The 14,079-nt window shown below is 34.5% G+C and overlaps 1 protein-coding gene across 1 annotated transcript; it reads right to left on the reverse strand.

Moving 5' to 3' along the window:
• Positions 1–5,582: 5,582 nt before the first annotated feature.
• Positions 5,583–6,047, reverse strand: LOC142643145 (uncharacterized). Its single transcript, XM_075817686.1, has one exon. The coding sequence runs from the start codon at positions 6,045–6,047 to the stop codon at positions 5,583–5,585; it is 465 nt and encodes a 154-aa protein (XP_075673801.1).
• Positions 6,048–14,079: the final 8,032 nt, after the last annotated feature.

A 14,079-nucleotide genomic window follows, 5' to 3' on the forward strand; every position in this document is an offset into this window, starting at 1 on the left:
TTAGGTTAAACTTGGAAATTTTCGATGCTAAAACATTTTATATATATAAAACATATAAATTTTACTTTAACTTCATCTAAATATATATGTGTGTGAAATTTTTTTCTATAGACTTGAATCTCGGCCTATGCTCCTCACACCTTACAAGCACTTACACTTGTGGAGTAACCATCACACCAAGAGTGCGTGGTGGCATGCTAAAACATACTTACAAACAAAGTTTGGTGTTTCTAATAAAAGAAGGTCTAGGGTTCAAATTCTCTCAATCCCATCAATCGAATAATAAAAAAAAGTTGTGTTTATTCATTGGATGATTGCTTGAAGATTGCGAGATTTATGAAGACTCTTTCAAGCAATCATCCAAATCAGACAAAAGCTTTGCTTGATCATCGGCTTGAGTGAATTTACATCATTTGTAAGCTTGACTTTCAAACACTTGTGGGCATCATTGATTGTTTGGAATTTTTGGTTTTGATTATTATTATGTATTTATGTATGTGTTATTTGGCTAATTATTACATTAATAATATGCCTTAATTTACAACAGATTCTTATTATCTCAAGTCTTTGAATATTCCAAAATCTCTAAATCTCTAATGCAAGTTTTTCCACCAATAATGGCCCACTACATTCCATTATTCACAAATCAAAGTTTATGATGTAATATACACAAGGACTCTTGGATTAAAAAAGACCACAGAGAACAGAACAGAGTATAGAACCAAGATTTCTAGTCTGTTTTCTTAGCACTAATGGTTTTTCCACCAGGACTACATGACAGCATCCCTTAATGACAGTAAAAAATGCAATTTCTCAACATCTCAAGACGCATATACACACACACACAAGTCATCGAAAGAAACTTATCCCTAAGAAAAAAAAATGTCTGAAAATACCTTTCTAGTATTAGGAATAGATTAATAATAAATTAATTTTACCATTTACCCAATTGTTGTACCAAGCTTGAGGGAACATTCTAGAAATTTTATCATTCCAAACCAAATAATTTTTAAGAATTCTCAGGGCACGAAGAATAGTGCTTCCTCCTCTTACATTTATAGTAGGTTTCACCATAAATGTGAGGGCAAAAAATACAATTTCTCTATACTTCGAGAGTACCTAAATATTTTCCTTCCAAATCACGTAAGGTTACAATCATAAGAATTGGCACTAGACTGGCCATCACTTTCACATAGATTTGTTGTTGACACTACTTATATATATAATACACTAATCATTATAAAGTCATGTTAATTGTTGTGAAAATATTGTATCCCTATACTTATTAATTTAGTTTAGCTGATAATATACGTGGACATCCATACTGGGGGTATGTTGAATTGTAGAAAAAAATTGGAATAATAATATACACGCATTGGTGAAGGAAGGAGTTAAAATTGTACCAAACCATAGGGACAGATTGCCACCAGTTGTGTCTTTTCCAAAGACTCTTTGGACCTACCGCAGAATTATGAGAGAACAACAAAGAAAGTTGCCTAACTTGCACGATGAATGTGACTCTTATAATTTTGTATCCATCCTTTTAGTTTTAGGTCCAGGTGGGGGGTCACTGAAATAATATAAATTTCTGTAAGCGAAAAAGAAATCATATAAATTTCTTAAAAACCAATCATGGGATCTAAAACACATAATCTGACTCAGTGGAGAATGGGAATTGTTTTTTTGTGCATACCACGGAAGCATAAGATAGTGGAATATCTTTGAAGAATGGTACAAATAATGCCTTGTAAAGCTCTGAACCATTGGCTCAAATTGCTGGTTTTTCTTCCTAGCAATGCTACGTAAACAAAAAGAAAAGGAGAAAAAAATAATTTAATAACCGAATTGGTAAGTTTTTAGTAATTTTCATTTTAAACTCACCATTAATATCAATATATATATATATATATATATATATATATATATATATATATATATTTTTTACCTACCATGTGAAAAGCATGAACGTCCACAAGTATTTGAACAAGTACGACAAAGTGACGCGACAATTTTTTTAAAAATCGGACACAATATGGAGTAATTATTAAGTATGGTATTATTAAGTATAGTTTTATTTATAGCTTATATATATTATTATGCATTTATTTTTAATATAATTTTAAATGTATTTCAAATTAAAAGTAATATTAGGTAGTAAAGCAAATCCTTGACTATTAAAGGATATTTAGAAATTAGAATTTAGAATACAATTTAAGCATTCTTCTAAATAAAAAAGAATACAAACCAAGAATAAATATAATTTATTAATTTTTAAATGCATTATTACTATTTAGTGCATGAATGCACTCTTTGTTTTGTGAAAAGGTATGTAATTCCTCTTATTTTTATATTTTGATCGTGTTTGTTTTTTTAAGTGACATAACTGGAACACATGCAGAAATGTTTGAAACGTGTCAAATGTCTAATGCACATACAATACCAATTTCCAAGCTTCCTAACCTACCACTAACAATCAATCCGGTCAAAGTGTGATTTTTTTTTTTTTTTGGGAAATCCTAATGAATGTTCTTAGGGTATTGGTTAATAATTTATTCAAAGAAAATTTTTATAGGAAAAGAAAAAAAAAATTACTATTTTGACAATTTTTTTCATTTTTTATAAAAGTGGTGTCAAAATTTTCTAAAATGAATTATTAACTAATGCCTAAGGGCATTCATTAGCATGATTTTTGTTTTTTGTTTTTTTTTTTGTTTCTATAAACTTTTTATTATCTTCCAAGTGGACTTTCATTACAGTTTTGTCATTTATGCACGAAATACGAGTCATAGAGACCTGTTTATTGGATAGGTAAACGGTGGAAAATACTTGTACTACTACTGCTACTAATGTAGTGAACGATGGAAAATACTTGTACTACTACTGCTACTAATGTAGTGATGGACTTGCATTTCAAGCCAAACAGCTGACTAATGAAATAAGGAAAAGGCAAATAGAAATGGGAAAAGAGCAGGACTGGTAATGATTTTGCCACAGGGCAACATCACCCTCAGGGGCTGTAACACTAAACAGTTTGAATCGTTTTACATATTTTCTAATTGTCTTTTCCCTTTTGGATGAGAATGTTTTTTTCTTCTAATTTTTTTTTTAAAAATGATTAAAATGTCCCCCCCCCCCCCTCTCTTTTAAATCATTTTACATATTTTCTAATTGTCTTTTCCCTTTTGGATGAGAATGTTTTTTTCTTCTAATTTTTTTTTAGAATGATTAAAATGTCCCCCCCGCCCTCTTTCAGTTTAGTTCTTAGATTTTCCAGTATCATAGATGTGTATGAAGAATCTTTAAGATGTGTACATAAAAGAACAAAAATTTAGGTGTAAACGTACTTAATATCAAGAAATGTGATGGAGTTGAGGAAGACTTGGAACTAAGTACTAACACATGATTTTTTTTTTCTTTTGGTAATGAAGGATACTGGTACTAACTAATTGAAAAAGAATAAGGAAAAAACCTCTCAAAATATGAGGTAATAGAGTCATAAAACAACAACTAGGTGATATCTGATGAAGTATGATATTCTTCAAGACACTAACACATGCAACCCTTATACTGAACAGATGTAAGATGAGTAGAGATCAAATGTAGGGATCTTACTTTTGAAGAGATAAATTTTCAGGCTCTAACATGTAACACATCGTTTGGGTTAAGCAACTTTTCCATTGCGCTAAGATTTTATCTCTAATTTGACAAAAATTTTAAATGTTGATAGATAAATAAAGGTTGACACTGTTTACTAATAAATACTTATGTTTAATTATTTTTTATGGCTGAGGGAAAAAAAAGAAGAAGATAAAATCACCGCCGAGGGTGTGGTCTAGTAGTTTTGGGTGATGCACAATATGCGTTGAGTGTGTGATTTAAGGTTCAAGTCTGAATATAAACTCACTTGGATTGCCTTCCTCAGCAGCTCAAAGTTCACTAGTGCCCCTTGTGGAGCTGAGAAGTTTTGGCTCACTGCAGTTCTCCTGTACCTCAATAGGGCCCTAGACCTAGCAGATAGGGTGCAATTATGGTCACATCCAAATAGAATTACCACGTTGGTTGCTCTCCTACCCTTCTTCGTTTAGCAAAAATAAAAAGAAGAAGATAAAATCAGGTAGAATTTGAACCTAAACATGATTGAACTATTGGAATTGAATCAGTTGGTCCCGCGGGTAAATCTCTAGATGAACCCAAAAAAGACCTTGGATCTAATCTAACCGACTAGATCCTATATAAAAAAAATGTGTCACGTTCGTAGCCAGATTAGAAAGATTCTAGGAGTTCACACTTGCCAAATTTTTTTAACTAGACATGTCAAGAAGCTTCTGTCTAGCAGAGACCGTCATTGTCTTGAAGAATAGATTGTCACATGGTCTTAAACTTGCATGATTAACTACTCCAATCACTATTTACTATTTAGTCTCCGTGAATTAGAGTTGAGGACAGTATTAGCTAGTTCTAGATTAGTTGTTGGAATTGAGATATTTTGAGATTTTGATAACTTTAAAATGTGAGAAGAAAAGAAAATCCAGTAATACAAACTATTGCATAAATCTTTTGCCACAATTTTAACGTGACAGAGAGCGTGAGTAATGAAGAAAAATTAATAAGCTTTTGTGTTAGTAATAAACAATCACTCACCATTTATGCGATCAAAGTTGTGAGAAAAAGTTATTCAATAGCGGATGTGGGAATTTAGATCTGGAGATTTCAACGTCTCACAATTTAAAAAAAAAAAAATGGTATTTCTAAAAAATTTTGAACTCTCACCTTAATAAATTTCTACCAACCCAACACAAATCAGTGATAAATACCATGCTCATAACTGCCTTTCTTTATGGGAACTTTCTCTGAAATTGCAGAATGTGTCAGCATTTGGTTGCGGTTACCAATTGTGCACTTACCAAAGCCTTACCTGAGTACCTTCCATATAATCCATTTCACACAACTGGCCACACTGAAAATTGACTCAGAACCAACTAATTACACGAAATCATGAAAATGATATGCTGTAAGATTCCTTTATTCCGTCTTTCAATCAACACATACAGCCAAGCTCCAACACAATCAAAATTAATTCAGTCCTTGACCATTTTCTTCTACACAGATTTGGATTGATAGCAATACAACTTACTGGAATCTCATTCTTTCTTTGTATGAAATGAAAAGAGGCTAAAAGATTGAAATTAATCCAATCAGATATCATGCAAATTTATAAAGGCAATGGAGCTATTCAATTGCTTTGTCATTGATATAATTTAACCATACGAGGATTACTCCCTTAGGCCTTAGAGAAGCCAAATTTGTGGACTTGCAGAATTTGAGAAACAGAGCACAAGAAGAGACTATAACTTGGAAATTTTGTTTAGAGCTGGTCTGTCAATTATATTATATACAAAATGAAAAAGTACAGAAATTTTGTTTTTCTTTTTATAATAACATATCTCATGAGAATCAGCATCCATTTTCCCAAAACCATACGAGTATACGAATTCGACCAAAAAAGCCATTCAAAAAAGAAAAAACAGAGGAACTCTGTTTTTCATGTTTACCATAAGAAGTTTCAATTATGAAATACCCAATTAACGGGACAGATAAGGGACACAACTTTCAGAGCGTACCAACCCAGAATTACGAACTCCTTCAACAACTTTCAAATCAGAACTTGAACTAGAGCGAAGATGTCTTGGGGAGTCCATGCTTCGCCTGAGAACCCTGCCCATAGCAGAGATGGGGTGCTCTGCTCCTTGTTTTAAAGAGCTAGAACGTAAGGATCTGAATTTCTTGTAGAAACTTATGTGGCGGTTAAGAGCTTCTTCAGTAGAGATAAGCATGTCTGATCTTATCACCTCATCCTTCACCGCCTCCACACATAACCCGCATATCCAGCGGCCTTGGTACCGCTCTTTGACGCGATGAATGTATGCAGGGGTACACTCCTCTGTGAATCCACAAGACTCACATTTTACTGATAAGACTTCAATTGGAGGAGGCCCTGAAGGGACTTTGGTGGTGGGTGAGCGACTCTCTGAACTTGTGATAACCATGGCTCAAGACAGAACATTGAAGTTTCGATCTCTCTGTTTCTCTCTGTTTCTCAGAGTGTGTGATATGTTGTGTGAGGGGCAGAGGAGAGGAAAGAGAGGAACTATCATATTTATATTGTTCATTTGTGCTGTGTGGTTTGTGTCCTGTATTTGTATGGTAGCAAATAAAATTATTACCTTATAGGGTTTTGTGTCATGGATTTCTTACCATCAAACAAGATTTTTACTTGGCTTTTGGATGGAATTTCCTTAAATCCATTGACGGTTCATAAGAGCGTGTTAAATTATACGAGTGATATGACTATTAAATAAGTCATGTGATTAGAAGTTTATATAAATACTTGTTTAACCGTACAGCATGTAGCGAGTTGAAGAACTAGTGATAACAAAAATTTGAAATATATATATATATATATATATATATATATATATATATATATATATATACATATATTAACTTTTAAGATGACATATTATAATGGGTACACATAAAAATAATGCCAGTGGGAAGTTACAAAAAAATTGTGAAAAAAATTATATCCCAAACGTTCTTACTGTAGGATAAATACATGTTTGTATCGCATACATGTTTGGAACACTTTTAATATTCACTCCAATTCCACTAACGCTCAAGAAGTGTGGTCTCTCAATCAGTTTTTCAATGGAGAATTAGAGAGAGTGACTTACACATACACTATTTCATAAGAGTGTTGTTTCTTAATAAAAATTTTGTATATTTCTCCCTTTGTATCTAACTAATTATGTAATTAGGTTGGCCTTTTGGGTCTTTTCAATTGGGCTTAAGTGTGTGGCTTGGAGTGGGACTAAAAGGGACCAATAAGACACTAACTCCAATGGACCTTAGGCTTTTCTATCAACTCTTGACAAGTTCAAAGTTACCATTAACTATATTTAATACCACTATATAAATATAGTTGCACTCTAAGCCTTATTTATAAATTATATCCCAAGACTTTATTGTGTATGTAACTCCTTCATAAAATATTCGTAGTAATATAAAGTCATGAATATAGACTGTCACTTTGAAAATTACTACATCTTAATTCCTTGAGTCCCCGGTTTAATCCTTTAAGTTATTCATCATATATTTATGAAATCCAATTCAATAAATATATACTTTAGTAACTCCTTACTAAAGTGGTTAAGCCTAACACTCTGAATAACTAAACTCATAAAACTTATCTCAAGGGAATATTTTATATCTCCGGTTAAGAGCCTATGAATTCCATTTTGAGAATATATGTTCCATCAACACTAAATGTGGTTGCCCAATATACTGAGGTTTTGATCGTATCTTTAGACCTCACTCTTGATATATCAAAGCAACCTACACTTCATGATTAACTCCATTATTCTCTCAGAATTAAGGGTTCATGTAAATAGAAGTCGTGAGTTTATTATCTATTTGACAGTCTTTAGGAGAATAATAAATTTCACAGCGGTCCAGTTCAATATGTCTTAACTCTTAAAACATATCAACATACCAACTAGAAATCTCCATTTCCATGATCAAGATAAATCATCTTAGTTGATATGTTATAGTTTTCGCAGATGAAATGCCCAATTTCATCACCGACTATGAACTAAAATTCTAAGTTTACAAAGAACTTGTGATTTATATCTTTTATAACTAAATCACATATTATGCATCTCATGGACTATATGATAATGTCTCAATATTCATGTTGCCATTATTTTTAAATAATAATAAAACAACTTTATTAACCACAACATTAAGTCATACATAGCATCATACAATAGAATTTAAGGGCACACATCCTAACAATTACATGAAGAATCTACCATGCTATTAGAATCCTCTGTCTTTTGGTATGATACTAGAACCCTAATTAGGTATGGAGGTACCCTTACACCAGGGGGATTTTTGGTTAAAACATTCATATGGCCCCCTTCAAAATTGAAACTAAATTTAAAAAAAAAAAGAAAAATATTCATCGAACCCCAAAAAAAAACCTCAAAATTAATTAAGGTTATTAGTCCATATTTGTGGCTGATGGCCCCTTTAAAAAAAAAAAATCACTTTTTACTAATGAAACCAAAAAAAAAAAAAAAAAACTCTTAAAAAAAACTGATATGAAAAATAAAAATATATTAGTATGAGACTTTGATTGTTTACTTATTTGGGACTCAATATTAAAAGTTTGAGATTTAGGTGTGATTCAATTGGCTAGTTCTCATTAGTGTTTTTTTTTTTTCTTTCTTATAAGTAAACTGACTTCACAATTGAGCACTACTATCTTTTTTTTTTTTTTTTTTGATTGAGAACAAATTTCATTCAAACAGTTGAAAATGGAAGACAAAAAAGTCCAGATACAAAGCTGCACAAAGCAGAAACATAGAAAAAAGCTACAAACTGATACAAGAACTGATACAAGAACCATTAAGTCTTATCCAGCTGAATCAGGTGTTGCACCATGGGGGGAGAAACTCCTTTCCAAACCTGATTAGTGCCACTACGTTTTGCAAATTGTGCAAGCTTATGAGCAACCTTGTTGCAGTCCCTTTTCAGATGGTTTATCTGCCAGACAAAAAAAGATCTCAAGTTCTCACTAATCCCTTGAATAAGGTGGCCAAGACATACATCCTTGTCACCTGCTATCAAGCTTTGAGCCACTGTGAGTGCATCAGTCTCAAGCATGATCTGCTGTAGTCCTATCTCTTTTGCTAATAATACTCCTTTCTTAATAGCAATAGTTTCAGTCTCTAAGCTCGTATATTGACCAGGAAGGGACATACACATAGCAGCTATGGTCTCACTTCTGCTGTCTCTAATGATCACGCCAATACTTGAGGGTCTGCCGTCCTCTAATGTAGCACCATCCACATTAACTTTATACATCCCAACAGGTGGAGCTCTCCATTTTGATTCAACACTAGCCATGTCACAATTGCACAGCCTAGATGCCTCCTTATATTCCTAAATAAATCTTCTAGCAAAGCTCTACACTTGGTCAGGGGTTTGAAAACTTGCTTCAAACACATTTTGGTTCCTGCTATACCAAAGGGACCAAGCAGTCACAAAGAAAAACTCAAGATCCTAAGATGTGCCATCTGCCATAAATCTCAAAGCTATACCTGAAATATCCAAAAAATTTGATTTAAGGTTCACTGGACATTCTTTCCATCTTTCCCAGACTTACCTAGGTGGATCACAGAAGACTAGAGAGTGTAAAATGGTTTCAACCCCCTGATCACAAAGAGGACATATGACACTAGTATAAATACCTCTCTTGTACAGATTTAGCTTTGTTGGAAGAGCATTCATACAAGCTTTCCACGCAAAAATTCGAATCTTTGCTGGAACTTTTAAGTGCCATAATTTCCTCCACAATGGGGTTCTGGGGTCCCCATTAGAGCTCTTAGCAACCTCAACAGAATCAACCACCTTGAGAGCAATGTAATACGCACTCTTCACAGTAACTCACCCCTTTTATCGCCTATCCAAATAATTTTGTCTTCAGGTAGATTGTAACTCAAAGGGATATTCAGAATTCTATCAGCTTCGAATGGGAGAAAAAGAGACTTGACCAAATTAGCTTTCCACCTTTTGCTCTCAGTGTCAATTAAAGTTGAGACCATTGGAAAATCATCAAGGATGTGAGGTGGGGAAATTACCTTGTAGGTTGAGGGAGTGGGCAACCACTTGTCTTCCCATATGTGGATTACTCTTCCATTACCGACCCTCCATCTAGTTCCACTTCTAATAACCTCCAAACTGTTGAAGATACTTCTCCAGGCATACGAAGGGTTACTTCCTAGCTGCGAATTGAGAACATTGCCGTGGGGGTAGTATTTTTCCTTATATATGCAAGCCACCAGGGAAAGAGGATTGGGCAACAACCTCCATCCTTTTTTGGCTAGCATAGCTAAGTTAAAAGCTTGCAAATTTCTAAACCCCATTCCACCTCTTAGCTTGGATTTACACATGGTCTTCCAATTAACCCAAGCTATTTTTGACTCCTTTTGCCTTTGCCCCCACCAGAATCTTCACATCATACCTTCAATCTCCTCATATAGTCCCTTTGGGAGCTAGAAGCAGCTCATGGTGTAGGTCGGAATGGCTTGGGCCATGGCTTTAATTAGGATTTCCCTTCCCCCACTCGAAAGGAGCTTTTCTTTCCAACTAGAAAATTTTTTCCCCACCTTTTCTTTTACTTCTACAAAAATTTCCTTTTTTGATTTGCCAATGATTGATGGAAGGCCAAGGTATTTACTATGTCTCTGGCCTTACATAGGCCCCAATATTTCTAGTACTTGATTTTTCAACTTACTGGGAGTATTGTGGCTAAAGAAAACTGAGGATTTGTCTACATTGATCTTCTGCCCTGATGCCGCCTCATAGAGCTCAAGAATTCCAGTAAGTTTTTGACATTCTTGCCTACTAGCTTTACAGAATAGCAGGCTATCATTAGCGAAAAATAAGTGGGTGATCATGGGGTCATCCTCTACATATAGATATTCCACTGAGCATTTTATTTCTAGTTGCATCACTTATAAGAAATGAGAAACCATCTGCACAAAGGAGAAAAAGATAAGGTGATAAAAGGTCACCTTAACGCAAACCCCTTGAGGGAATTATATTTCCATAGGCCACTCCATTCACAAGTACAGAATAGGATACAGTAGTAATACATTGCATAATGATATTTATCCATTTTTCATGAAAACCCATATGTTCCATAATTTTTTCAATAAAGTTCCATTCGACCCTATCATAGGCTTTACTCATGTCAAGCTTGACAGCCATGAAACAATCCTTCCTATCCCTTTTATGATCACGGTAATGCATAAGTTCAAAAGCAACTAGAACATTGTCTGTAATAAGGCGCTCCGAAAGGAAAGCGCTTTGGTTTTTGGATATGATTTGAGGAAGAATAGCTTTTAGGCAATTAGCTAGGACTTTTGAGATTAGCTTGTAGATGACATTACACAAGCTTATAAGCCTAAATTCTGTCATTTTTGTCGGACTATTCGTTTTTGGAACAAGGGCTATGTTGGTTCTATTTATTTCAACCATGGACATATTTGAATTTAAAACATTCAAAACCATGCATGTGACATCATTTCCTACTATATCCCAATACTTCTGAAAGAAAATTGCAGACATACCATCCGGGCCTGGAGCTTTTGTGGGGTGCATTTGTTGAAGAGCTGTCACCACTTCCTCCCTTGTGAACTCCTTAATCAGGCTCTGGTTCATCTCATCGGTAATTCTGGTAGGAATTGTATTTGTAACCTCTGAAATGCGGTGTGGGAAGGATGTTGTAAACAACTTCTCAAAATAAGATACTGCGATGGCAGCTACGCTTTCATTACAGCCGCACCAATCCCCATTCTCATCCATTAACCCAGTAATTGCATTTTTCTTTCACCTCTCGGAAGTTTTGGAGTGAAAATACTTTGTATTCCGGTCTCCCAAACCCAACCACTGAACTCTTGATCTTGTTGCCACATAATCTCCTCACTATCTAGTAAATCATTTATCTCTTTTCAGAGTACATTGATTTCTCTGTCCAAGCTCCCATTCCTATCTCTTTAAACCAAATTACTCAGGGACCTCTTTTTTTCTTGGATCTTCTTTGGGACCATTCCAAAGACTGACAAGTTCCACCTAGATAACTCCATAGCACATTGCTTAAGACTTAAGGCCATATCACTTGGGGAGTTTTGACTCATATTTTTACTCCATGTCGCCTCAATGATCTTCCTACAGTCCTCCCTTTTAATCCACATCGCTTGAAAGTGAAAGCGACGCTTTCTTGCGGGTTGAGGATGATAATAGTCAGACACCAAAAGAGCACAATGGTCTGAAGTAGAATCAACAATGTGGTATACACAGGCTTCCTTAAAATGCTCAATCCACTTCGAGGTAGCAAGAGCCCGATCCAGCCTGATATACATTCTATTCTCTCCTTCTTGCATATTGCACCACGTATAATCAGGACCATTGTAACCCAAGTCCTTGAAGCCACAAGAATTAATTGCATCTCAAAACTCATCCATCTGCCTTTGAGACCTTTGCACACCTCCCATTTTTTCATTCATCGACAAAATTTCATTGAAGTCCCCGAAGCATATCCACGGCAGTTGGAACTTCCTGTTTAATGCTTTTAATTGGTCCCATGATTCTTTTCTCTTATGGGCTTCCGGGTGTCCATAGAAGCTAGTGATTCTCCATTTGAGGTCTGAGTCAGCTTCCGTAACAATTGCGTCGATGAAACTACGCGCATACCCCATGATTTCCAGATTAATGTTTTCTTTCCACAACAATGCCAGACTACCACTTCTATCAGATTTAGGGACAACAAAACTATATACAAACCCCACTTTTCTCTTTGCTCTTTCCATTGCTTTCTTCTTAAGTTTTGTCTTTGATAAAAAGACAAAATTGGGATCCCACCGCCGTAAGATATCGCACAGGGCATTGACTGACCGGGGGTTCCCAAGCCCCCGGCAGATCCACTCTAAGGCAATCATTGCTCCCGGCGGTGCTGCATAGTAGCCAACGCTGATACATCATCTGTTGGAGTCTTTCTTGGGGTCTGATTTCCACGGATTCTTTTTTGAGCCATGTTATCTATTGCTTCTAACTCAACCCAGTTTGCCTCTCTTTTCTTACTTACATTAACCACCTAGGCTTCTATTTCAAAGCTTTGGGCTTTACCTATTTCTCTAGCCACTTTTTTCAACTTAGCCTTTCCAACAGCCTTCTTTTCCTTATTTAGGCTTTTGAGCATTTTTTCATTTTCCCCACCTTTTGCTGTTTCTTCTTTGGGTTTTATTGGGCTTGTTACCTCGCGCATATCGTTGTTGACTTGCTCGGCCTGGCCCACTTTGGAAAAAGCATTCTCGTTCATTTGAAACAACTCCTTGACTATATCACTATTGGTTCTAATTGAGCACTACTATCGATTAATATATTTTATGCTTAAATAATTTTTAAAAGCAAGATTCATAAATCATGAAAAATTACTATTGAAAATAGAATTTCACCATTATGAATATAATGTATTTCAACATTTGGACTTCTAAAAATTGTTAAATATTTTTTTATTGTGTTGATGACTAGGTGTCAATTGTTTTAAAAGTGGTTGTACAGTTGTATTTATACTTGTTAATCTTCCAATTTTCACAACAACAACAGAATGATTATTTTTAACCATAAATATTATCAAAACTAGATTTCACAATAAAATGGAAGTTGATATTTTAATGGACTCTATGATTTTGTACATTAATTGAAGATGATTTTTTAACAAACTCTGATTATGCTTTGAAATAGAAATTACTGTGACATTTAGTACGAAATTAATTATTTATGATTTTTGAGAATAGTCCACACATATTACCACCAGGAAAACCATTGGCCTCAAGCATGGCTTTAATTACAATACTATTAAGGAAACACTTCCAAATAAATAATTGAATTTTTGGCATGGTATCCACCTTTTCTAGATCCATTGTCCTATAAAGTTTGATGGCAGATTAGAGCAACCATTCGTTAGTCTGTAAGCATTCTTTGGATCAAAAGCCCTAGTAGGAGAAGAATCCAAACACAATCTATTATCATTAGATGGAAGCAAATGTTGGGATTTATGCCCTAAAATTCAATTTGTATGTGCTTTATTTTATGAGATTATACGAACATTGAATATTATGAATTTATTTGATGAATAGTCATGAGTTGTATTACTTATGATTTAGGTATGTTGATGAGATTAACACACAAAAGACTATAACATTTAATGATGATTTGTCTTGATCGTGGAAGTGAAGTCTTTTGATTGATATGTTAATATATTTGAAGTATAGTGAACTAGACCGTTGTGAGTCATTGATCTATAAAGTACAATAACTTGAATAAACGAATAAACAATCCCATGACTGCTAAATGCTTTAACTCTAAATCCTAAGAAGGAGGTGGACTCAAATGTAAAGTGTATGTTACTTTGACATGTAGAGGAATGAGATCTTTTACGTCAATACCTCT

This window comes from Castanea sativa, chromosome 7, assembly GCF_040712315.1.
Source record: "Castanea sativa cultivar Marrone di Chiusa Pesio chromosome 7, ASM4071231v1".
Taxonomy (NCBI): Eukaryota; Viridiplantae; Streptophyta; class Magnoliopsida; order Fagales; family Fagaceae; genus Castanea; species Castanea sativa.

Coding starts and splice junctions, on each gene's coding strand:
- LOC142643145 (XM_075817686.1), bottom strand. CDS start 6,047: ATGGTTATCACAAGTTCAGAGAGTCGCTCACCCACCACCAAAGTCCCT.